At 57.1% G+C, this 22,893-nt stretch overlaps 12 protein-coding genes across 12 annotated transcripts; 6 read left to right on the forward strand and 6 right to left on the reverse strand.

Annotated features, from left to right (window-relative positions):
- Positions 1–235: 235 nt before the first annotated feature.
- H310_02700 (hypothetical protein) lies at positions 236–1,156 on the reverse strand. The gene has a single exon (XM_008866297.1). The coding sequence runs from the start codon at positions 976–978 to the stop codon at positions 343–345; it is 636 nt and encodes a 211-aa protein (XP_008864519.1). The 5' UTR covers positions 979–1,156; the 3' UTR covers positions 236–342.
- A 453-nt stretch (positions 1,157–1,609) lies between these two features.
- Positions 1,610–2,694, forward strand: H310_02701 (hypothetical protein). Its single transcript, XM_008866298.1, has one exon. The coding sequence runs from the start codon at positions 1,957–1,959 to the stop codon at positions 2,587–2,589; it is 633 nt and encodes a 210-aa protein (XP_008864520.1). The 5' UTR covers positions 1,610–1,956; the 3' UTR covers positions 2,590–2,694.
- Positions 2,695–3,113: 419 nt separating this feature from the next.
- Positions 3,114–3,752, reverse strand: H310_02702 (hypothetical protein; the record flags this gene model as incomplete). Its single annotated transcript, XM_008866299.1, has 1 exon — positions 3,114–3,752. One exon carries the CDS (start codon positions 3,750–3,752, stop codon positions 3,114–3,116), a length of 639 nt encoding a protein of 212 aa, XP_008864521.1.
- A 779-nt stretch (positions 3,753–4,531) lies between these two features.
- H310_02703 (hypothetical protein) lies at positions 4,532–5,161 on the reverse strand (the record flags this gene model as incomplete). The annotated part of the gene is made up of 1 exon (XM_008866300.1): positions 4,532–5,161. One exon carries the CDS (start codon positions 5,159–5,161, stop codon positions 4,532–4,534), a length of 630 nt encoding a protein of 209 aa, XP_008864522.1.
- A 153-nt stretch (positions 5,162–5,314) lies between these two features.
- Positions 5,315–6,454, reverse strand: H310_02704 (hypothetical protein). Its single transcript, XM_008866301.1, has one exon. The coding sequence runs from the start codon at positions 6,128–6,130 to the stop codon at positions 5,807–5,809; it is 324 nt and encodes a 107-aa protein (XP_008864523.1). The 5' UTR covers positions 6,131–6,454; the 3' UTR covers positions 5,315–5,806.
- A 36-nt stretch (positions 6,455–6,490) lies between these two features.
- Positions 6,491–7,417, forward strand: H310_02705 (hypothetical protein). Its single transcript, XM_008866302.1, has one exon. It carries the CDS (start codon positions 6,602–6,604, stop codon positions 7,280–7,282), a length of 681 nt encoding a protein of 226 aa, XP_008864524.1. The 5' UTR covers positions 6,491–6,601; the 3' UTR covers positions 7,283–7,417.
- On the forward strand, positions 7,394–8,151 carry H310_02706 (hypothetical protein). The gene has a single exon (XM_008866303.1). It carries the CDS (start codon positions 7,498–7,500, stop codon positions 7,909–7,911), a length of 414 nt encoding a protein of 137 aa, XP_008864525.1. The 5' UTR covers positions 7,394–7,497; the 3' UTR covers positions 7,912–8,151.
- Positions 8,152–8,362: 211 nt separating this feature from the next.
- H310_02707 (hypothetical protein) lies at positions 8,363–9,646 on the forward strand. Its single transcript, XM_008866304.1, has 3 exons — positions 8,363–8,760; positions 8,824–9,302; positions 9,376–9,646. Exons 1-3 carry the CDS (start codon positions 8,410–8,412, stop codon positions 9,524–9,526), a joined length of 981 nt encoding a protein of 326 aa, XP_008864526.1. The 5' UTR covers positions 8,363–8,409; the 3' UTR covers positions 9,527–9,646.
- Positions 9,647–11,964: 2,318 nt separating this feature from the next.
- H310_02708 (hypothetical protein) lies at positions 11,965–12,550 on the forward strand. Its single transcript, XM_008866305.1, has one exon. It carries the CDS (start codon positions 12,003–12,005, stop codon positions 12,507–12,509), a length of 507 nt encoding a protein of 168 aa, XP_008864527.1. The 5' UTR covers positions 11,965–12,002; the 3' UTR covers positions 12,510–12,550.
- Positions 12,526–17,992, reverse strand: H310_02709 (hypothetical protein). Its single transcript, XM_008866306.1, has 16 exons — positions 17,772–17,992; positions 17,554–17,700; positions 17,314–17,478; positions 16,789–17,218; positions 16,587–16,710; positions 16,414–16,521; positions 16,175–16,364; positions 15,962–16,097; positions 15,658–15,891; positions 15,454–15,603; positions 15,133–15,404; positions 14,823–15,065; positions 14,639–14,766; positions 14,387–14,553; positions 14,098–14,291; positions 12,526–14,028 (listed from the first exon to the last, which is right to left on the reverse strand). The coding sequence occupies exons 1-16, from the start codon at positions 17,790–17,792 to the stop codon at positions 12,565–12,567; spliced, it is 4,173 nt and encodes a 1,390-aa protein (XP_008864528.1). The 5' UTR covers positions 17,793–17,992; the 3' UTR covers positions 12,526–12,564.
- Positions 17,993–18,663: 671 nt separating this feature from the next.
- H310_02710 (hypothetical protein) lies at positions 18,664–20,178 on the forward strand. The gene is made up of 6 exons (XM_008866307.1): positions 18,664–18,902; positions 18,965–19,145; positions 19,200–19,423; positions 19,467–19,514; positions 19,567–19,632; positions 19,678–20,178. Exons 1-6 carry the CDS (start codon positions 18,675–18,677, stop codon positions 20,002–20,004), a joined length of 1,074 nt encoding a protein of 357 aa, XP_008864529.1. The 5' UTR covers positions 18,664–18,674; the 3' UTR covers positions 20,005–20,178.
- Positions 20,179–20,449: 271 nt separating this feature from the next.
- Positions 20,450–21,988, reverse strand: H310_02711 (hypothetical protein). The gene has a single exon (XM_008866308.1). The coding sequence runs from the start codon at positions 21,622–21,624 to the stop codon at positions 20,521–20,523; it is 1,104 nt and encodes a 367-aa protein (XP_008864530.1). The 5' UTR covers positions 21,625–21,988; the 3' UTR covers positions 20,450–20,520.
- Between the last annotated feature and the right edge of the window lie 905 nt (positions 21,989–22,893).

Below are 22,893 nucleotides of genomic sequence, written 5' to 3' on the forward strand. Positions count from 1 at the left end.
CCACCGAGTGGCGCGTTTGCATGTCCAGCGGATGGAATCCGCCCCACGAGCTTGCCGCGCTATATCTTCCCGTCGAGACGTCGTCGTCGGGGCTCCTGGGGGCGAGTTTCCAACGGTACCAGCTCGGCATGGCTGGCCCGTGCGTTGCGTGGGTCTGCGACTGGCGACTCGCCCACCGACGACTTGTCCACCGCGATCTACTGTCCACCTAGACGTCGAAGCCATTCCCAGCCTGCTGCTTGGCGCATGGCGGTCCACAGGCGTCACATGTACATGGGCCCAGTGCATGCCGTGCTTCATATTCAAGATCATGAATAAAGGGGACTCTCAACACACAGCCCACTAATCAAACTTGGCAAACCATTCGACGACTTTCGGGTGAGTCTGGACGGCGCGAAACACGTCCATGGTGCGCGTGTACGGGTCGCACAAATCCTGGGGAATGTGGTCGAGGAATCCCGACGTCATCATGAGCATGAGGCCATGGATGGCAAGGTCGGCGATCGAGATCGACCCGAGAACCCACGGCCCTTTCGACGGCAACCCCACCAAGCGTGCCTCGAGAAGGCCAAACATGCGTGGGAGGCTGGTCGCTGCAAGCTCTTCGCGCAGCGCCTTCTTCTTGTCCGGGTCTTGTTCGACGAAACTCGGCATGAGGAGCTTGGTGATGTCATCGAGAAAGTCGACGATTTCATCCACCACGAGCGCATGCAACCGGTTCGACGTCGGGTACAGTCCCGACAAGCTGCCCACGTAGCGTTCGATCGCGTGCGCTTGAGCAAACACTTGGCCATCCACGGTCAAGACGGGCATTTGCTGGTACGGTAGCGTCGGCTTCAGCGCGGGCCAAGCTTCTGGCGAAATGCGTTCATCTTCGAACGGGATGCCGGCGACGACGAGGGCTAGCCGGGACACGTGAGCGCGGCCTGGCATTTCAAAGTACGTGAGCTTGAGCTGCGGGTAGACGGGGGTCGCCATGGCGGAGCGCTGACGCTGTCAACCACAATTTCAAAATGACATTGCGCGTCGTGGGCGGCAAGGGGCCAGCGGCTCCTCGCTCCACTCTGCCGACTTTATCCGCTTTCAACCGGACGATCTGGCGTGCGGGAACGGGCGCGTCGCCCATTTGCCGCGCAGGGCCATTCGAGGAATTCCTTTAGATACCACACTATCGCGGGACGATGGCTCGAGCAAGTCGACCCTGCAAGCTGGCAGAGCTCACTTGATGTGGTCCATCACGGCAGGCGGTGCATGGCGAAAACCTGACCAAGCCAGCGCGCAACTACGATCATGGGTGTGGAATTGTATCGACAGATGCGATGAAAAGCAGGAACGCACAGTTGGGCGGTGCACCGGCATGCATGGATCCTCGACAAGTAAAGGAATAGCTCGGATTTCGCTGCTCGACAAAACGCCGCCATGGAAAGACATGCTGAATCCGGGCGGCGTGCTTGCCTCCTTCATGCCATCGGAAAACGTAAAGGAACGAGGCGTGGAGCGGTGGCAGGCGCTTTCTCCTGCCGCTGGCACGTCAACTGTTGCTGGTCGAGTTGTTCCAGCAGCGTTGCACGGGGCGTGCAGTGGCGGGGTGTTTTGACCGCACGATGCTTGGAAGCCAGCACCTCCACGAGGTCCGCAGCATTCACGCAGTGTTCGAATAGCATCGAGGGTACCTCATGATGGAAGCGAGTTTTGGTCAAACAAATCGGCAGCTTCGAGGCGTACATGGTCGAGCATCCTCGGCAGTCGTCTGTCCCAGAAGCACGCAATATCCTATTTGCACGACAGTTCTCTGTGTGTGTGGTGCGATGGTCCAACGCGAACGCGACGAGGAGCACGGGAAGGGCCAGTTGGCTTGCCCCCCCAACTGCCCAGTGCGGTCACGAAATCGGCGCGACCGTTCAAAGGCAGCGACGCACTTGTTCACTTGCAACTAACGTTGTGTGAGGCGCCGCTATGAATCACCACCTCAAATTGACGTACTTCGACATGGCAGGGCGGGCTGAACCGACCCGGCTGGCGCTGACGATTGCCGGCGTGCCGTTCGAAGACGACCGCGTGTCGTGGGGACAGTGGCCGTCGATAAAGACGACGGTGCCATTTCACCAGCTCCCCGTCCTCCATGTGGACGGCCAGGTGCTGTGCCAATCCCACGCGATCGCTCGCTATGTAGGGTCGCTCACGGGGCTCTACCCCGAGGGCAACAAGTTGTTGGCCTGCCGCGTCGACGAAGTCAGTGACTACGTCGAGGACATCATGCGCACCATCTACGCGACTGTGCACGACAAGGACCCGGGAAACACGAAAGCGATGTGCACGAAGCTGGCGGCCGTGACATTGCCGGAGATGTTTGGGCTGCTAGACGCCCGACTCGCCGACACGGGCGTGAACAGCCCGTGGTTCCTGAGCGGGATGACGGTGGCCGATCTCGACGTGTACTGCATGGTGGCTTTCATAAAGTCGAAGTTCTTGGACCACCTTCCCGTCAACCTGTGCGACGACTACCCCAAGATCATGGGCATCTTCAAGGCGGTGGCCAGCCACCCAGCGGTGATCGCATGGAATAAGGCGCACACGAAGGTCGAATGAAGGAAGAAGAGCGGGATTTTGCAGGGCTGCGTAATGAAAACGCATACCTACGTCACGATGGCCGGGAAGGCAGTAGTGTGGTAGAGCATACAGCACAAATTGTCGGTTGCACGGGGAGGCGCCGACCAACGTGCGCTGCTGCGGGCCATTGCATGGATTCGGAGTGGTGCTCGTCTACAAGGTTTCAACGCCGGTGCTGTCGCTGTGCGCGCCACCGCGGTGATGTGTTGGCGATGCAGCACGATGGCGGCACTTTGACGACCGCAGGCTTGCGTAGTGCATGGACCAAGAGCCTCGCTCTTGTCGTCCCTTTTTGCCGAGTCCTCGCGCACCCAGGATATGCCGCCACGTGAAAGCACACGCCATGCATTAGGCGACGGATCCTTGTTTGCGACTCTGTCGATGTGTCATGCATTATGTTGGAAGCGCGACGTGAATCTAGATACATGCGAGCCAGGCATATTTTCCCATCGCATGCTGAACGAACTCGGCATGATGCTGCCGGACTCGACTCGCTCAACTCGTCATTTCTTTGAGGCATACCAAGCCACGACTTTGGGATGCATGCGCACGGCGTGGTAAATGGACATGGTGCGGGGGTACGGGTCGACGATGGCTGGCGACATGTCCGGCAGCCACCCCGACGTGAGCCGGTCGACGATGCCATGGATCGCCAAGTCGGCGAGGGACATGGCGTCCAAAAGCCAAGGCCCGTCGCCGTGGCTCTTCTTCGCGGCCGACGTCGCCGCCAACCTCGCTTCCAACAACGCCAGTTTGTCCGGCAACGGTTTCGCCGCCAACGCGTTGGTCAACTCGCGCTTGGCGGCCGGATCCGCCTCGAGTCGAGCTGGAATGAGCAGAGTCAGGATTTCTTCGTTGAAGTCGACGATCTCGTCCACAAGCAGCGCGGCGAGAGCGTCGGTGGTCGGGTACAGCCCAGACAAAGTGCCTGCGTACCGCTCAATTGCATGCGACTGCGAGTACACGACGCCATCCACGTCCAAGATTGGAATCTGGAGGAACGGCGTCGTGGGCTTGAGGGCTGGCCACTGGTCGCGAGGAAGGCGGTGGTCGTCGAAGGCAATGCCACCGATAGCAAACGCGAGGCGAGTGACCTCGGCGCGTCCGGGCATGTCAAAGTACGTGAGCTTCAGGCGCGGCATGTTGGAAAGTGCCAACGGGGTGCATGTTGAGCGACCTGTGGGGTGGCATCACGGCGTTTTTGTATGCCAAGGTCCTTCCATACTAAAACGAAGATATTGGACGCGCGAGAAAAATCCTGTGATGGCGCATGAGCGCCATCACCAGACGAAGCGGCGACCACGGCATTCAGGAAGCCTTTCCTCGCGCTACGTACGGCCGCGCACGACCCGCCATGCCCAATGCTTTCAAACTAGCGCTTGACACTCTAGCTGGGAGCTCCTGGTCAAGGCGAAGACGGCCGCAATGGCAGACTTCCTCTGGCCTATCCTCACTTTCCCATGAACGGCCCGCGAACAACGAGGCGTTGTCGAGCCCCGTCGCGCTCCTACGCCTCTCACGACGATGGTGTGAGCAACGCCACAAGTCGCTGCTCGACGACGTCGGACGGCTCCAGTCGTTCCGAGCTCACCCAAGCTTGAGTGGATTCGATCCATCTGGCCGACGACACTTCACGCTCGCAACACGTGCCGAGACGGTCTGTCGAACGGGATGTGAGGGCATCTCTCTACTCTGGGGGAACCGTGATCCCCGGTGCGACCTCCTCCACCCCAATGACTACGACAACGAATGCGACCGTCCAGCCTCTACCCTTCATGCGCACGAAACACGTCGGCCACCTCCACCGATCGATCGCTATCGATAGAGACCACGACACTCCGTGCTTTTCAATTGACCGTGGCGATTCAGCAGACGCCAAAACAACATTGTACGAAGGATCTGGTAGGATTGAGAGGGGGAGTTACTTGGCGTGCGCTTCGTTCCATGCCACGACCGCGGGATGCGCGGCCACGGCGTTGTAGATGGCCATGATCTTGGGATAGCCATCGCAAATGGTGGTCGGGATATCGTCCAAGAAGCCCGACTTCATCATCGACACAAAGCAGTACACATCCAAGTCAGCGATCGTGATCGAGTTGAGGAACCATGGGCCGTTGGAGCCGTACGACGCCAGGCGCGCGTCGAGCATCCCAAACATTTCAGGGAACGTCGTGGCGGCAAGCTCTTCGCGCATGGCCTTCTTCTTGGCCGGGTCGGCTTCGCGGAAGCTCGGGGCCACCTTTTGCATGACGTCTTCGCAAAAGTCGGAGATTTCGTCGACTCGGCACGCATCCAGGCGGTTCTCGGTCGGGTACAACCCGGCCAACGACCCAGCATATCGAGCAATCGCGTGAGACTGGCACAACACTTGGCCATCCACGGTCAGCGCCGGCACTTGCTTGAACGGCAACGTTTGCTTGAGCGCCGGCCATTCTTCGCGTTGGAATCGGTGGTCTTCGAAGGGGACACCGCCGATGGTCAAGGCCAAACGGACCGTCTCGGCGCGACCGGCCATGTCAAAGTACGACACTTTCAACGACGGAAACGACATGATGCGAGCAGAGGCGTCGGGTGGACCGGGCAAATCGGAAAATGGTTCATGACGATGGCCAAGAGCCGGCGAGTGGGGGAAGTATCCATGGAAGTCAGTGCCACTTGACTGGATTTTTGTATGGTGGCAGGCTAGCACAAACCCCGATGACGGCATCTTTCGAAAACGCAATCGGCGACGCCGCGAACCTTCGAGAACGTGGCCGCTGTTTACGAAGAGTTGCGATCCAAGCCCGGCAGTCGGCTCCCCTGCGGATGGAGGGACGTCGTGCGGTCGACCGCACCTGTTGGAAAGACTGGCGAAAGGTAGCGTGGATGTGTCCGAGTGTAGGGAGTCTTGTCCACATCGTGGCGGATGTGGTTGTCGCATCCCGTGTGGAGCTGCTTACGCCTCGCCAAGACCGCACCCTCGGCATTGTGTAGTATGGCGGGCGCGGCAACGCGTCGTGGGTGTATTGCGGTCCATATCGAGGTCCATGTTGCGATGGAAATGTCCCCTACGTTTCAATGTGCGGTCCAAGTGATCACTACGCTCCCCCCCCTTCGCGCACGAGTGGCGGCAGCGCACGTCGAACTCAATGGCAGCTCTTGTTCGCCCCTGCTTCCGATTGTGTCCGCCAAGCGTTGGGCGAACGACGCCGTCGTTTCACTCGACAGGACGTGCGTGAATAACACAGTTGACCATGCCTCCCAACACCGACAACGGTTTGTAGTGCTCTTGGGCACGTTTCCACGCGGCAACAGCGGGGTGGGCGGCGACGCCGTTGTAGATGGTCATGAAGGTGGGGTACTCGTCGCACGTGGTTGTCCAGACGCTGCCCAAAACCCCCTCGTTCATTATGATGACGAAGCCCTTCAAGTCTTCATCGGCAAGATGCGTGATCGAGTCGCGGAACCACGGGCCGCCCTGCGTTCCAGACGACGCCACACGTGCCTCCGACCCCCCAAACTTTTCAGGGAGCGTCGTCATCGCTAGTCGCGCATTGCTTGTGGCTAGACTGGGTCGGACGCAGAGAGGCTCGGGGGCCAACGGGGCCACAAGTCGTTTCAAACGTCTGAAAGCTCGTCCTCGCGGCAGGCGTCGACGAGGTCTTTTGTGGTACAGCCCAGCCTACGACGCAGCGTCCTGCTCCATCGTGTGACATCGCAGTTGTGCTGCTTCCCTTTCGGCAAGCGGACCTGTATGTAGTACAGCGCCCACAGGTCAAAACTTTGCATTTTTTTTGGTGCTTTACGTTCATCGGTACAAGAAAAATTAACATAAATATGTAAAATATTTAGGCAATATTACGACATTTCATGTGCAAAACGTACAACTCGAACAAACGACGTCGAAGTACACGATGATTACTCTGCGACGAGAGCCACAGTCATCGTCGCCTTCACGCACGACGGTCTCGTCATTTCTGCTCTTGCCGTCGCCCACCGGCACCTGTCGGCCATGGCCATGCCCCGTGTACCCTCCGCCGCGCTCAAACTGACGTACTTTGACTTTACGGGCAGGGCCGAGCCGATCCGGCTCGCGTTTGTCTTGGGGGGGGTCCCGTTTGAAGACGACCGCATCTCGTTTGCCGAGTTGGCCGAGTTGAAGCCGTCGCTTCCGAACCGCCAAGTGCCGGTTCTAACGATCGGAGGAAGAGCGATGTACGCACAATCCCACGCGATATTGCGGTATGCAGGCGTGGTGGCGGGGTTGTACCCCACGGAAGACCCCGTGGTCGCGCTGGCTGTCGACGAAATCGACGACTCGACCGCCGACATTCTCGAGCTCATGCTCTCCACCCGTCTGGAAGGAGACAAGGACAAGAAGCGAGCGCGGTGCGACGAACTGGTCCACGGCAAGCTGAAGGACATGCTGGGCTTCCTCGATGCCCGCATCGAACAATGCCGCCTGACGCATGGTACACTGGACAGAGATGGCAAAGGCGGGCCGTGGGTGCTCCATGCCAGGCTAACCACGGCCGACTTGGCAGTCCACAACCTCGTGGGCATGACCAAGTTGGGCTGGCTCGAGTTCATCCCGACCGACTTGTGCGACTCGTTCCCGCGACTGGTCGCGATTCATCTCGCCATTGCGACGCATCCGACGGTAGTCGCGTGGAAGTCCAGTCGTCGACCGTAAGCCACTTGCCGCGGCTGTACCTCTCCGCCGTGCCATGGTCCACTGCATCCAGCAACACTAAAACCAATCACGATTTTTCAAAAACGTCCTCCTTCCACTTCGCCTAACTACTCTAAACCACGCGTCGTAAAGCCAGCATTTGCGCGGCGTTGCTACTGCTGGTACGATGTCGTCCCTGCTCGCCTTGGGGACTCGACCACGTACGAATATCACGAATGAAGTGGGCGAGAGACGGCATGGACAAAGGTGCTATCCAACGCGATGGCATTCAGGTCTTTCCCGCACAGCAGCCCTCGGACTGTCGGCGTCCGTGTCGAGTGTCGACGATTTGCAAAACGCAGCCATTTTCTGCGGTAGGGCGTCAAGGGGGATGTCCACGGGGCATGGATGCATATCGTGACCATCGCGACCTTGTGGTGGTGTCAAGGCGCTACTGCCATCTCTCTCGTTGCCGTGGAAGGGGGGCGTCAGGAAAAAACTGCGGGGAGGGAGGCGCTCCATGTGGATGCGTCCTGGGCTTGTCTCGACGCTGCTTTGGGAATGCCAAGGCACTCAATGCCAGTGCCGTGGCCTCCTCGTCCACCGCGCCACTCGTGAAAACTCCCGTGTCGACCGTTTGTAATGCTTGAACAGATTCACTCGCACGCGACACGGGCAAATGCCGGCCGTCCACGCTCTCGGCGCGGGCAGCAGCATTGGGGCGAGAGAGCATTGCAAGTCGAATGGGCGGCGGCGCTGGCTTCTGGCGCTCGGGTGCTGGTGGGTCTTCGTCCCCATCGCGCAGCTTTCAAGTGCAGGTGGGAACAACGGAGGCGTTAAAATAGGTTTTAAGTTGAACCGAATGTGTCGCGGGAACGCCCCGAGCTTTCACAACAGTGTGGGTGATTGGATGCACGAGATGGAGCGGCTCAGGCACGTGGGTGTGTCCGTTTACGTCTCCGTGCAGTGCGCCCGTTGCTTTGTATCGATGGGACTCGGTCTTGCCGAAGCTCAACGTGGACGAGGGTCTTCGACGATGTTTTTGACAACAAGGTTTTTCATAAAACGCATGGTCCGAATCCTCGTGTTCTGTCGCCATATCACCCACCGAGAACGAACTCACGCTTGCCGACCGCTTCATCTCGAGAATGTCCAGTGCACCAGGATCGAATCGCTCGATGGCGTCGCCGCTGTGCGTCGTTCTCCGGGGGTGCCGCAACCTCTTGGCCGTCGACGGCATGCAGACCAACAACAACGTGCACTGCGAAGTGTTTCTCATCGAAAAGGATGGCCGGCCGCGAGCACCCAAGTTCAAGACCCGGAGCATCAAGGCCACGGCCAACCCCATGTACAACCTTCGGTGCGACTTTGGGACGCCGTCGTTCGACGTCGTTGGCGGGCTCGTCGTATCGATTCGACACACGGGGGGCCTCGGCCTCAAGAGCTGCGACCTCGGCGAGGTTGTGCTCACGCCGGCAGATCTTCTCGACATGAAACTGGTACACGTCGCGCGCACTCGTTTGCTGAGCATCGTTTTCACGCGGCATGATGGGTTCCCGTAGCAATCCAACACAGACGGATGGTACGACGTCGTGGCGACTCCCGACATGGCATCCAAAGGCCTCGTGAACCGGCCGCTCGGCCAAGCCCGCTTGGTCCTGGACGAATCCACGGAACGGCCGACGTCCACGTCGATGGACGACCCGGCGCCGCTCCCACCACAAGCGTCCTTGACCAACAACAACAACATCGCCATGATGGCCAAGCTGTCGACACGCGCGTTCTCGACATGCGATGTCCATCACGACCCGCACTTCGAACTCAGCATGCTCACAAAGTTTGCCAAGCTGTATCCGCAGCGCGGCCAGACGTGGTTTGCCATTTCGTCGGCGTGGGTCATGCAATGGCTGTCCTTCGTCACGGACGCATCCAACGATACGCTCTTTCCTGGCGAGGTGAGCAACATGGAGCTCGTCGACGATGAGTTGGAAGGCGGGTTTCTCCAAATTCGACCCGATGTCGCGCTCATCTCGGACTTTCGGTACGCGATTCCTTGGAGCGCCTTGCGTGGACCAGTGGCCCGGCGCAGGCCCATGCTCATGTGGATCTGGTAGGCTCATTGACGGCGACACGTGGAAGCTGTACAAGGCATGGTACGGCGGAGGTCCGACGATTTCCGTTCGGATTCCCGATGCGATCCCGAGCGTGAGTGGTTGGATGAAGTCGATGAAGCTCAAGGACGTAGCGATGATTGTGGCGTCGTGAATAGTGATGTAGACATGGCGCTCGCGCGTGACGTTGTTGTGGTGGTGCTCGTCGTTTGTTTTGGGATGCACGGTCGCGGTGGGGAGGGCTGCATCGGTGAATACAACATCGATTCGTGCCTGGATCCACGAACAGCACGTATGTTCAAGGCAGCACACGGTCGCGGCGACGTGGACGGAAGGGGTGGCGCGCAGGATTCCATTATTGCGGCGGCATGGACAGCTCGCCATCCACACGACAAACGATATCGCCTTGACCAGTGTATCGTCGGAGATATCTCCACACAATTGTTTGGGGACGAAAGGACGTGTGGCACCAGCCTCTACTCGTGTGGCTAGCATTGCCAAGACATCGACCAACGATTCAATCGCGCATGCGGCTTGCAAGCCATCGTAGCAGCACACAGCTGCCCGATCCTTGACGACGAGAAGCGGTCTGGACGATCACGTCCTCAACGTGGGGCTCCAAATCTTCTGTCGTGAGCCTCCGCTGGTCCATCGCAATGCTGCTGCTTTCGCTCCGTTCGCTCCTGCACGCGTCGCTTGGCTTGCAAGAAGTGTCGAACACCACACTTCAACAGTCGTGGCTTTCAAACGTTGAAATCCTGCAATTGCTGACGCTGCATGGCATGTCGGGATCACTCGCAGCGAATCCATGCCGCTCTTGCAGGTGTGGCGAGCGGATCAAATGCTGGGCAGTCGTCAGCGCTGATCGAGCCCTTGTGTCAACGGTGCTGGCAATTTTGCAACGACCATGGCGCACCTCGCGGCAGCATCAAGCGGATATCGCCCGCAACGCGGTCCAAGTCCAACGGATCCATGCGACCGATCTCAACCCGTTGTTCATTCCCGAAATGGAGGTCCCGCCGAACCTCCGAGCGGCCACGACGTTGAGTCGATCCTAGTGTTCCAAACGCAATTCTGTGCGCCCTTGCATGGCGACGTGTGCACAGTGACGACGAAGCGAGCGCCGACGCAACTTTAGTGATCCTTGCCCGGCATCACATTATCCTCCCCGATTTTCAGAGCATTCTTCCCACCCAAGGCCATTCTCGCCGTCACCGCCAAACGTGCATGTCGTCGATGGTGCCGTGGTGGGAAAAGCATCTTGCTCGATTCGTACGCAACTTTGTAGAGCTGTCTTGGACGTGACCGAACGCGATGCACCTCTCTCGTTCTTGCGTGGTCGTTTCATCGCCTTCGAGCTACTCGCAGTCGTCGGTTGCGGTATGCATGCCCGCGCCACCATCCATTTTCTTCGCTGACCATTCGCCTCCAAGTTGTGGCTGCACGTGAGCTATACCACGCCGACCGCGAGCATCGCTTGCTCTCTATCGTGAATCTCGAGCTCCCAAGAAAATTTGCGTGGCTTTCCGGCGGGTAGGAACGTGAGGTCGGTAGGAGCCATGCCACTTGAATTAGAAAGACATCATTGGCGTGCATTTGGGCGTCAAGCATCCACTTGAGATCGGCGCCGGTATGATCAAAGGCAGCGGCCAGGGCATCCAACACACCGGTGGCGTTCGTCAGCAAAGCTCTCTGGCACTACAGAAGCTATGATTGCCATGGGTGGCCAACCGCGCACGATCTCGGCGCTGTATGGGATCGGAGGGACTTGAAAGGAACGTGGCAGCCTGTCGCGAAACCGAACGTATGGAATTCGATGGATCAAGCGAGGCGACCGTGGCCATCCTCATTGAATGTGGCCATGCAACTCTTCAACTCGCTTGGTGAGGCGTTGGCTGGCGTCATGAAAGACGCGGCGGTCAACCAGGTCCCGGCGGCAGTATTCGCCATCTACTTTACCAACGAGTGCGGGCTTGACTTGCCGGTATTCTGCTCCGTGAACAACTTGATTTAGGTACATCCATCCACCCATGCCAGACTTGGAGCTGCTGGTTCGAACGGATCTGCGGCACCTGTTGTCGGGCCGAATGAAGTGCAGCAACATCCACGACATCTCGTCATGAATTGCTCGTTGAGTTCCGCGTCGTAGCCGTTGAGGTGTATACATGTATCTTGCCACGGGAGGTCGAGTGCCCGTGTGTCAGATGATGGCGGCCATGGGCATCGTAACCCCTTGGAGGTGTTTCAGCGTTGGCAACGAGTGATGATGTCCGTGTCGATGATCTCGTTGGGCTGCAGAGTTCGACGTATATACTTCATGCGTCCCTACAAGGTCATTGCTCTCGTCCAAGCAATGTTGAATGCGTCGTATGCGGTCAAGGCTGAACGAGACTCCAACGAGCGTCATGCCACACGCACAACTGCGAGGCCAACTTGGTGGAGTCGGCGAAACATTTCCAGCAACGCCATCGGGGCAGCGCAATTGATGCAATTGTTGCCCATCTGGGCGATATCGTCTTTGATTGGACAAATTGCGCGAAATCCGGCCAATCAAAAGCCGGCTTTGGCCATCTCGATCACTTTTGGACCCCACAGCGCTTCATTTGCCAACTCGACCGGCCTCGCGCACCATGTTCCGCTCGCTCTTGAAACCTGCCGCCGCTGCCGCCCGCTTCGTGCACACTGAAGCTCGCATCAAGGAGCTCGGGTACACGCTTCCTGCCGTTGCCACCCCCAAGGGCAACTACCGCAACTCGGTGCGCATGGGCAACCTCATCTTCACGGCTGGCCACTTGCCTCAACCTGCGGGCGGAGAACTCATCAAGGGCAAGGTCGGTGTCGACCTCACCCCTGAAGAAGGATACGAAGCTGCCCACCACGTCGCGCTCGCGTTGGTTGCCACGTTGAAGCAAGAACTCGGCGACTTGGACCGCGTCAAGCGCATCGTCAAGGTCGTCGGCTTTGTCAACTGCGTCGACGGATTCACCGCGCAGCCGTCCGTGATCAACGGGACGTCCGACACCCTCGTCAAGATTTTTGGCGACCGCGGCATCCACGCGCGATCGGCCGTTGGCACGAACGCGTTGCCGCTCGGTATTCCCGTCGAAGTTGAAATCATCGTGGAAATCCAAGACTAAACTAACACGAGTGTGATGCAATCAAAATGGACTGTTCTGTACTTGTGGTATACATCTAAATCTCGACATGGCGACCGCCTCGACCAAATACACTGGAGCCGGGCGGAGCGGGGGGTTGCTGCGGCGGTGGCAGCGGCGGCGGAGTGATCGAACCTGCGCGCTGCACCCGCGTCGATTGTGGCGGCGCAAACACACCCGATGTGGCTTGGAATGGCGCAGCGAACACGTTGTGTCCGTTTTGTCCATGGGTACCATTTGCATAGTGCGACGGAGTCAACGACGCAGTGGGGTACGTCGAGCGCTGCTGTTGGATGTTGGACGAGTTTTGTCGCTGCATGCGACCACCGCCATGCTGTTGCTGCTGTTGTGAGGTAGGTGGCGGCGAGTGGTGGTGGTTGCTGGTGTTGTTGCGACGGAATTGTGCCAATTGTGACTTGGTTGAGTTGCTGTGGCTTCGAGGACGGTCGCTGTCTGACGCGTTGCTGGATCGTCGGGATGACGAACCACTTCCACTGTTAGCACGCTGCGATTGTTGCTTGATGTGTTGCTGAGGATGCTGGGATGATTTCCAATGGTTGTTGATATTTGTACCAGCAGGGGCAAAAGATGCGACGTTTGTCGGTGGCGGCAACGGCAACGTCATGGCTGATGGTTGAGTTGGCAGAGGCGGTTGCGTCGCTTGAGGGTCCTTCTCTTCGTCCAACAACGTGATGCGAAACTTGACATCATCTACGTCGGTGTTTGGTTCCATCCCCATGACTTTACCAGGGAACTCCAACCCTCCATCAGCCCCCTTGGGCTGACGGATTCCGGTCACGGCAGTCTCTGGCGCAGTGACCACGTTGATCACGCGCTGCGCGGGATTTTTCGTGCGGGCGACCTTTGGAAGGAGAATGGATGCGACTTCTGGTTGCAGTTGCGGCACAGAAACCAACGACGGATTGGCCGTAGGAGATTGTTGGACAACAGTTGACACAGAGTTTGGTTTGCGAGTTTCTTGAGCATGACGCACGGTCTTCATTAGTCCCGCAACTTCGTCTCGCGACTTGCGATTCAAAATGGGATCTTGGCGCAAAATGACTCGCAAACGGGCGTTCACAGTTGTGAGTTCCTTGTTTTCGGCTTCCAACGTTTGAACGTGATTTTGAAGGTTGACGTGGCTCTGTTGCAACGCATTGCGTTCACACACAACTTGGTGGAGTTCAAGTTGCAAGTGGCGAATTGTGTCAACACCTTGAGCAGATTGCAGGCGAAGAGTCTTGTGCGTGTCCTTAATACGGACATGGGCCTGCTTGAGGTACTCGACCTCTTCTTGGAGCTTGATAGCACGTTGATTGGCCGCTGTAAAGGACGCGCCATTGACGTACGCGCCCCGCTCCATTTGGTCCTTTTCCTTCTTTAGCGTGGCATTTTGCGCTTTCAAAGCCGCGTTTGCTTCCTTGAGCAAGGCCATTTCCGATCGCAATTGGTCGATCATTCCGCTCGCCCCTTCCAATTCTTGATCCAAGCCAGGGGCGTCCTACCCACGATGTCCGAGTCAGCATAACCCATGACGCAGTTGTCGAGATAACTACAAGTAGTTGCATACCACCATCATGCTCGAACGGCGCTGGAGTTGCTCGTTGCGAGCCTTTTCTTCGCGCAAACGATCCTTGAGACGCTGAATTTGGTTCTCCAACTTCGCCTCTTCTTTGGCTTGCACCAACATGCGGGCATAGGTCTTCTTTGCGATAAAACCTCGAACCAGACATTGGATCTTCAGTACGGCATGGCGAATTCGTCCTAGCAAATTTCAATTAAATCAGCACTCAGGCATTTTGGAGATGCACCACCGCAATATCACGGCAGAAGTGGAAGCGAGGATATCAATGGCTTACCGTATGCTTTTTGCGCACGATGCATCTTCACCACAGACTGAATCTGAGTCGCGCGTTTCGTGCGCCGCTTGCCATGTACAATGTGAGTAGCCACGTAGCATCGAACGGCGCATTGCAGAGTGATGGCCGCCTGCCGCATTGCCAAGTATCGCTGGCGCACCATATATCTACACGATGATCCCAATCAGCTCATCCATCAACTCAATTTGGGCAAGACTAGCAAGCTCAAAAGATGTAAGAAAGATGTCATACCCTCGGGAATACGCCTGCAGCCGCACGGCGGCGCATCGAAGAGTCCGAAATTTGCTCTGAGCGAGCCAACCCCGCAACATACGCTGGAGGTGGATGGCGCATTTGTTGCGCTTCGTCGTGCGGAGTTCCTACACCAAGAGAGCAAATCCATCAGCATGAAATAGAGTTGCCTCAAACGACGCACCTCCAAGCGTTCGAGGGCACCGGCACGGAAAAACACACGGGTTTTACCCAGCTGGTAGTCCGAGGTGGGCAGCATTTGCGCCAAAAATTCGTCGCATGATGCGACTGGCACTGGGTGTCTCGGCAAAAGCATTTGAAACCGGTCCAAGCAGTGGTCTTGAGTGAGGCGGTTCGGGAACGCCGATCGACTGATCTTCACGGCTTCAACGACACCCGCGCATTGCAATTGCCCCGTGACACTTCCCTACAAGGTGAAATGGTTCGTGGATACCAAACTTGAAGAAACTCGCGAAGTTTCTTGGGAGCATTACCTTGGAGAAGAGTGACGAGCTCTTGGTTGCGTTGGGTTTGATACAGCGCACGTATTGCACGTGAGTGCGACGAATGTCTTCCATGAGAGCGTTCAACTGCGACTTGAACTGGGTACCCACAGAGTCGCCCAAAATCGAATTCGACCGCTTGAGGCGGTTCGTGACCGGCTTTTCAGCTTGCGGGAACAGCGACAGGACAAACGGAGATGATGATCGGTTCAACAGCAGCAAGGTATCGCGTTGCAACATGTCCGTGTTCTTGACGAGGAATCCTACAAGGATTTGAGGTCACGCGAATCACCATAAGAAATCGACACTCACCACTCGTTTCATAGATTACTTGACCAGCATAATGGTGGATAGTGAAGCAGTTGCGCTTGAGACGTGGCAATTCAAAGCGATCGTTGTCGTTGTAATGGGCCGACAACTTGTTTGTGAACGCAGCATCCGAACCCTTGGGTCGCATGCATTCTACATTCGGATGACGTGAAGTGTGAAGGAATTCTTATGCAGGAAGCGGCATACCTTCGTTTAGCAGAGCCAAGAGCCCAAACCGTCCTTCGATCAGTTCGAGCACGTTCATGTTGTCAGCATATTCGATCTTGGTCCATGGAATGCCCTCTTCTTCGTACTCGACTTGAATCGACTTGAACACGTCTTGCGTGAATTTTTGTTGCAGTTTCTCGTTGGCATAGTTGATGCAGAGTTGCTCAAATGAATTGGTTTCGAAGATTTCAAACCCAAAAATGTCCAAAATACCTACAATAGTCGAGTGGATATCAATAGAAATTCACAGCGCAACACAATGCTTGAGATCATAAGAACGTACAGATTCGTTGAGCTACATGCATCTTGGACGTCGTCGATGCATTCACATGGGTGACCAACCATTCAAACAGCTTGCTATACAATGCCACGCCCAACGCTGTTCGTGCATTCGTCGCCTGGTCCATTGTGTGCGGGACCTACAAATCTGTGGTTAGTTTGGTCTCGAAAAAGATTCGGCATGATAAGCATGGATGGCAAACAAATCTAATCCTACCGTGTATGTATCCAGACCGGCAGACATTTGACGGGTGCACAAGCTCTGTTCGAAATCCTGCGCGTCCAAGCCGAGCAATTTGGAAATCGCTGTGACCGTGGTGGAATCTGCCACCATGGTAGCTTGATCGCCTCCTGTGAAATCCACGCGACCAAGGTGCAAAATGGCTGCCACTACTCCAAACACAGACCTATGACACATATTGTCATTGAAAAGGCCTCAAATTTTGTAGTGCGAACATTTGATCCTCTTCGGAAATACCGAGGGTCGTAAGGCCCTTCAACGTCCGATGGAAAAATTCTGCGTCCAATTCCTTGACGGCATTTCCATCGTCACAAGCGACGCCTCTACCGTAATGAAATCCTGATGGTGAGGTCTCATCAACAGACATGCGAGCAACAAGGAAACATACCTCAAGAATGGAAATACAGTTGGGTCAGATTCGGGAAGCTCAACGCGCTCGCGAAATTTTTGCGGCGCTGCCAGCAGCTGGTAGAATATGTGATAGTTGCGTTCACCTTTGCCATGGGTCGATACTACAGACAAGCAGTTGGGATAAACATGTCAAGCCATCCATGCTCTGGAAAAGGTATAAAGCGAAAGGCAAAACCAACCTCGAGACTTCTCCAGCAGGTATGTGATACATCGAGCCCCCACAAGTTCGCCGTCGGTATTGAATTGCAGCTCGCTAAACTTTCCGAATCGCGACGAGTTGTCGTTACGCGATGTTTTAGCATTCCCAAAGGATTCCATGAGCGGATTCGACTGCAAAACGCGCTCGACAATGTTGAGCGTGATGTCCCTGTTGTGGGCATCGCCACGATCGCCCGCGGTCGCCAAGTGAGACATTAGGATCTTCGTGGTTTCGGTCTTCCCTGCACCGGATTCACCACTCACGAGGATACTTTGGTTGTGTCCCGTTGTTTTCATGTGATGAAACGCGCGTGCACTCACAGCATACACGTGCGGTGGCAGTTCAGCGAGTCTGTTGGTGTCTAAGTACTGCTCTTGAATTGTTGGGTTGTATATGTCAAGCCATTTGTACTACAAAGGATGCATCAGAATGACATTCTTAGTACACTGATCAACGCGACACACAAGAATCTATTGCGAAGTCTCCATCAGGAAAAGCGACGTACGGGATTCACTGCGATACAAATGGGACCGGTGTAAGTGTAGGGCAACCCACAGTGAAAGCGAGCCTTCAGGTTGTACAAGATAGCAGCTTCGTGGAGGTAATTCAAGTTGACCATATCTTCACATCCTTCTTGAGGGAGTTCGTTTTGGAGGCACACGCTGGCTTTCTATACATACACAGAACGACACGACCATTAATCAGTACACATCTCTCGAGCACTCGTCACTCTCTACCGACGTACCGGGACGGTACGTTGGGATAGTGTTTGTGGGTGATCGTCCATGTCTTCTTCTGACGGGTCTGGAAATGTCTGCACCTCGACGGAATTGTCGTCGGACCGAAGAATCTCTGCCGCAATCCACGACACCTTGCTGTCTGCAATGTACACCTACGCATCGATGCGTGTGCAAATGAGCATCCCATCCATCGCGTGCTTCCGTCACGGTCCATCTTCCTTACTTTGGTATGTTGATCGGCCATGCTGCTTCCGAGTCTGTCCTTTCCGCGTCGATGTGTCTCTCCGCGCTTCCGTTGCTTGGATTCAAATTGAAAAGTAAAGACGCGGGGAAATGGCGATCAGGGCTACCAATCGCACTTAATGAGGTTCTAGCGAAATCCCGTTCGTGGACGCGGACAAACCCGACTAAGTGCGATTGCCTCGCCACCGCGTCGTCAGCCCCACAGTGGACTGACGCATCCGCTGACCACATAGAGACGGATTTGCCACTGAGTGGACGGGGATCTGGCGGTAGATGCCGCCAATTGCCTGGCGCTGTTGACGGGATATACACTCGATCTTGACACACCATGTCGTCGCTGTCGCAACCGCCGGCAAGTTCAATCCTCGCGATGTCGAGACGCCCCTGGACGCGCACATAGACAAGAGCCGCCGCTGTCTTTTGCCATGTCACCCACGGCTGCGTGAATCCCCCACAGGACGCAGCACGACAAACACCTTTGGTGGTTGTCTGTGCTTTTCGTTGAGGAGTGTGGCTGTCACGTTTCAAACCGACAACGCGACCGCCAATCCACGTGTGCATTGTTGTAGACATTCTTGTCTACAATTGACGTGGACGGACGTTGACTCGGACGACGGGCCACGCCGGAAGATCATCCACAAAAGACGTCGAGTACTGTAACACTCATGCAGCGTCACCCACGCGCCCTAGGCGCGCTCGCGGACCGACGAGGGTGAGAAGCTTTGAGCAGGCGCCCTTGCGCCGCCGATGAGTACACGACTTCACTTTTTCGCACTTAACGGAGCACTTCAAGTCATTGACTGGCAGATGGTTTTGCGCTTGGGACATCCGGATAATGTTGCGCCAGTATGCGGAATATCAAGTTCTCTGCCGCTTGAATGCCATGGTGCGTCAATTACCAGCACGGACACTGCGTCTTGTCCAAGTCCTACACCGACATGGCGACCGAAGCCCGCTCCACAACGTATTCAGAGGCGGCGAACCGTGTCTAGCGGACGCGGAAGACGCCGTCTGGATCCCAAAGCTGCACGAGCCGCAGTCAACGACGGATATCTACGGGGCGCTCACGACAACTGGAGTGTATCAAATGGAAGGTCGCGGCCGCAAGCTGGTGCGATGAGTTGTCTCTTGCGTGAATGCCTGTTGAGATGGATTTTTGTTGTTGTGGGTTAGAGAGACCACTGCCGCGCACAGGGCTGGACGTTGGACGGCGACGACGTCGACATACATGCCCGCAGCACACATTACGTCCGAACACAACGAAGCGTCCAAGCACTACTCTCCCAGTTCGTCCCGCATGCACACAGCAACCTCACTCTGGAGATCCTTCCCCCTACCTCGGATTACATCAATGGTTGGTTGTGTTTGCTGGTTGACCTGAAGTTCCCCATGTGATTATGCCAACTAGCGTACAATGCAAATGCCGACAGCATCATGCAGCTCAAGACACATTTAGTAGAAGCTCATGCAGCGCTCGCCACTCGGGAAGCGGCCATGGCTTCCGTCCAGACCGAGTTGCGGAGATTGCTGCCTATGTTTTCGTCCGGGTCTGAGGCGTTTTCGTGGATGAAGGCGGCGGATTACTACATCTGTCGCCATGCACACGGCATTCCCTTTCTCCGCCATACAGAGGTAATCGCTGTCACGAGAGAGACGTGGTTTACTTGGATGGTAGGACTTGGCGGCACAGACGATCGCCCACTTAACGTATCGATTCCACGAGGTTACCCGATTTCTACTAGAGCTGTAGTTCGCCTCAACGTCGTCGGAAGTAGTTTTACTCGCACGGCCCGATACTTCGACGAGTCGCTGGGCCATTGGTGCAGCAACTCGTTGCCGAGGTCCGACCTACGTGCAAAAGTGCGATGCTCACCGTGTTCCGGCAGATGCAAAACGTCATGGACGGCAACACCACGTCCGCCGAACGAGTCGTCATTTATAGCGGCCACGACGTGTCATTGCTGGCATTCTTGAATGCATTTCACGGGGCGGCTCAGCAATGCCGTGGCGCACCCACGGTTGTCGAGTGGCCTGATTATGCAGCGGCCGTCACGATGGAGCTGTACGAAGAGCACTCCGCAAACTCGACCCCACGATGGGTCGTGCAGGTTACGTTGGATGGCGCAGCCCTTGGTCCCACCTCTGCTGCGGCATCCTTCTGCCGCGACTTGCTTGACGCCGTGTCTTTGCCCTCCATGGATTCGTTCCCTTAGCTGGACAAGCCATGCAGCATTCGCAGCGACTCATTCTCGTCGACACCACGGCTTTCCTCGTTCGGGTTGTAACGCCGAGTTCGCCTACGCTGGATAAGTTGCGCCATGCCGTGTGCGCTTGTTGTCCATCCTACCATAACACAACAAAGACGGATTTAAAGCCATCAACTTGCTCAACATCGCTGTCGGCATCCGCACCGACGGATATTGGCCGTGATTGGTGTCTGCGTTGGTTATGCATGGTAGGTATATCCTCCGTTCGCATGACTTTTCCGCTTCTGAATCCAAGGCAGTGCACGTCCACGGGCAGCGCCATGCCATTGTGGACACCCGTCAGGAAGTGGAGCACCGCGTCAACTGCCGACATGGCGCACGCACCTTGCCGACCCGACGCAGCCCCCTCGGCCAGCCGACGACCTCCAGTGCGAAAAGCCATTGCGACACATCCACAACTGAACACGCCACTTGAAGATTATACCTAGCTCGACGAGGGTCCCTCACTCGACGAGATCACTCCTACAAGTCTTTGTGCTGGCACTGCCCGCGAACGCAGACAAAGTTCGGGTTTAGGTCGTCCACCCAATTGCACTGGACATCGTAATCGCAGCAGTCAAAGTACTTGTAGCCCGCGCATCGGCCTTCCGTGCGCTTGCGGCCGCCTTCGTCCGTGTACGGACCGGGTTCAAGGGGCGGGACCGGGTCTGTCGCCTGCCACGGCGGCATTTGGTCATCTCGTAGGTTTTGGATTGCCAGACGTTCTTGCTCTTCGTCGCCCCGGCCGTGCACGACGCGGCGGTGCTCCTGCGACGTGCGCGGCACACACTGCGAGTACACTTCGTTGTACTGAAAGCACGTGTCATCGTCGCGGCACACCTTGTTGGTCGCGGTAAAGCCGACGCCGCCGCATTGCGCGTACGTGGCAAGGGCATTCTCTTCGTCGTCGGTCGTTGCAGGCTGGCACTGCGACAACCATTCGTTGATGACCTGGCACACGTTGCCAGGCGTGCACACCGAGTCGCCGCGGTACGCTTTCCCGCCGCACTGTTCCCATGCCGCCACCGTCCCCGCCGCCGCACTGTGCTCCTTCCTCTTGGGCTGCTTGGGCTCGCACAGCGACAGGTAGTCGTTTTTGCGCACGCACTCGAACGAAGCGTCTTGGCAGCACACGCCAAACGGCCAGTTCTGGCCGTTGCATTGGCTCCACTTGGTGCTGCACACGTTGGACGAGTTGGCCTTGGTTGCGCCGGTGGTCGGCGGCGTCGTCAAGGCCGCATCGGCCGTCGGGATCGACGTGGTCGTAGCTGGAGTCGTCGACGTCTTGGCCACGGTGCCAAACACACAGCCACGGGCACCCGATGAAATGTTCTGGCACGTGGCGTCGGCCGGCGCAACGCACGTGGCGGTCGCGCCGACATAGCTCGACAAAGTAGACACGCAGTCGGCGACGGCCGCGTCGCCCTGCTTGGGGCACACGTCTCCTTGGTCGCCGCAGATCGCGCCTTGCACGCAGTATGTAGCATCACCCACGACACTTACGTTGGTGCAGGACCGCACAGCGTGGCGATCGTGCACTCTTTGGCTGGCAGACACGGCCACCGCCAATGCGACGACGGCGCGCATGTTGGCAAATGGACGGCGACGAAGACTTCGTTGTGGGGAGAGGTGACACTTGACGACCAAATTCGGTACTACACGATTGTTGGGGTCGAGACCCGCAACGACTGTTGAGGTCGTGGCGGTGGCACACGTTCTGCCACGTTTGCGATGGTTTCCGTGACTGTATGCGGTGGCGGACGTCGGCGAACGGACTCAGCTCTCGCCTGCCACGGCGACCGACGGCGGCTTCTCAACAAGTGGACCCTACATGTCCCAATGGTCCAGGACATGTCGACCGTCCTCCATGTCGTGGGGTTGAAAAAGTCAGTCGCGGTGGTCGGCGGCGCACACTTGCAGTCGACTCGCGTTCGTGTGCACATGGGGCGATCGAGAGGGGTGGATGGCAGGACGAATCGGGTCGTTGGGGCATCCAGTAGTCGTTTGGAGCGAGCACAGGAGCCGCAGGAGGAGGAGGAGGCAGTGCGCCGTGAGAGCATGTAGGTGTCTGGTGCTAGGTGTTGGACGAGCGCGGAAGGCTTTCCAGCGCTGATACACACATGTGCCAATCCAAATGGACGCACATGCCGTTGCTGGCAAGGTAGTCGACGGCAGCTGGCTTAGAGCCGCCCTTGTAGCCGTATCGACTGCCGACGTGCGAGCACACGTCATAACTTGTTCAGATATGTCAACGTGCTCGTTCGAGGCAAGGCAGTGCGCCAACTCGGCGGTCCCGACTGCCGAAGACGCTCAACACGACCCGCAGCGGCCTTGGTTGCGCACTGGGTTGATGTACGTCGTCCAGTCGGCTGGTACTTCTTGGCCGGCGACTCGGTCGCGGGAAGGGACCGGAACGACCTGTGGGCTTGCGACGTCCTTCATGAGCTCACCGTCCGTCCACAGTGCGTACGGGCGTTTGTTGTCGAATGCACCCTATCGTAGTCGAGGCCGACAACTCGACGTGCCAGACCCACCGCACTGCTCCAACCACGCCGTCATCGCCGTCGACCCGATGTGCGTACTTGTCGCCTTCGAAAGCCGCCCTCTGATGCGCTCCAACGTGACCCTCACTCGACGACAAACCACGAGCTGCAGAAACACACGAGCCGTTGGATGGCGTTCGAGGCGGGCTTTGTTACATGGAGGGACGGGCTTTCATGCAAATGTTGTGGTGGACTCGACAGGGTGATCTGTTGCGAATCGACTTTTCATGTCGGCGTGGGTTGGATGAGACCTGCCGCGACGCCTCGATCCTCCTGTGTATGCCACCCTCTCGTCAATCCACGCAAACGATTT

This window comes from Aphanomyces invadans (assembly GCF_000520115.1).
Source record: "Aphanomyces invadans strain NJM9701 unplaced genomic scaffold supercont1.4, whole genome shotgun sequence".
Taxonomy (NCBI): Eukaryota; Oomycota; class Saprolegniomycetes; order Saprolegniales; family Verrucalvaceae; genus Aphanomyces; species Aphanomyces invadans.

What these genes read in the sequence shown, in the direction of transcription:
- H310_02705 (XM_008866302.1), top strand. Translation starts at nt 6,602, where the DNA reads ATGGCCATGCCCCGTGTACCCTCCGCCGCGCTCAAACTGACGTACTTT.
- H310_02710 (XM_008866307.1), top strand. Translation starts at nt 18,675, where the DNA reads ATGGTGCGTCAATTACCAGCACGGACACTGCGTCTTGTCCAAGTCCTA. An exon ending in TACCTCGGATTACATCAATG is followed by an intron (nt 19,146 to 19,199) that starts GTTGGTTGTGTT and finishes TATGCCAACTAG; the next exon opens with CGTACAATGCAAATGCCGAC. An exon ending in TAACGTATCGATTCCACGAG is followed by an intron (nt 19,515 to 19,566) that starts GTTACCCGATTT and finishes CGTCGGAAGTAG; the next exon opens with TTTTACTCGCACGGCCCGAT.
- H310_02706 (XM_008866303.1), top strand. Translation starts at nt 7,498, where the DNA reads ATGAAGTGGGCGAGAGACGGCATGGACAAAGGTGCTATCCAACGCGAT.
- H310_02701 (XM_008866298.1), top strand. Translation starts at nt 1,957, where the DNA reads ATGAATCACCACCTCAAATTGACGTACTTCGACATGGCAGGGCGGGCT.
- H310_02707 (XM_008866304.1), top strand. Translation starts at nt 8,410, where the DNA reads ATGTCCAGTGCACCAGGATCGAATCGCTCGATGGCGTCGCCGCTGTGC. An exon ending in ATCTTCTCGACATGAAACTG is followed by an intron (nt 8,761 to 8,823) that starts GTACACGTCGCG and finishes GGGTTCCCGTAG; the next exon opens with CAATCCAACACAGACGGATG. An exon ending in GCGCTCATCTCGGACTTTCG is followed by an intron (nt 9,303 to 9,375) that starts GTACGCGATTCC and finishes TGGATCTGGTAG; the next exon opens with GCTCATTGACGGCGACACGT.
- H310_02704 (XM_008866301.1), bottom strand. Translation starts at nt 6,130, where the DNA reads ATGACGACGCTCCCTGAAAAGTTTGGGGGGTCGGAGGCACGTGTGGCG.
- H310_02708 (XM_008866305.1), top strand. Translation starts at nt 12,003, where the DNA reads ATGTTCCGCTCGCTCTTGAAACCTGCCGCCGCTGCCGCCCGCTTCGTG.
- H310_02709 (XM_008866306.1), bottom strand. Translation starts at nt 17,792, where the DNA reads ATGGCCGATCAACATACCAAA. An exon ending in ACTGTATTTCCATTCTTGAG is followed by an intron (nt 16,522 to 16,586) that starts GTATGTTTCCTT and finishes TCATTACGGTAG; the next exon opens with AGGCGTCGCTTGTGACGATG. An exon ending in CTGCAGGCGTATTCCCGAGG is followed by an intron (nt 14,554 to 14,638) that starts GTATGACATCTT and finishes ATCATCGTGTAG; the next exon opens with ATATATGGTGCGCCAGCGAT.
- H310_02700 (XM_008866297.1), bottom strand. Translation starts at nt 978, where the DNA reads ATGGCGACCCCCGTCTACCCGCAGCTCAAGCTCACGTACTTTGAAATG.
- H310_02711 (XM_008866308.1), bottom strand. Translation starts at nt 21,624, where the DNA reads ATGCGCGCCGTCGTCGCATTGGCGGTGGCCGTGTCTGCCAGCCAAAGA.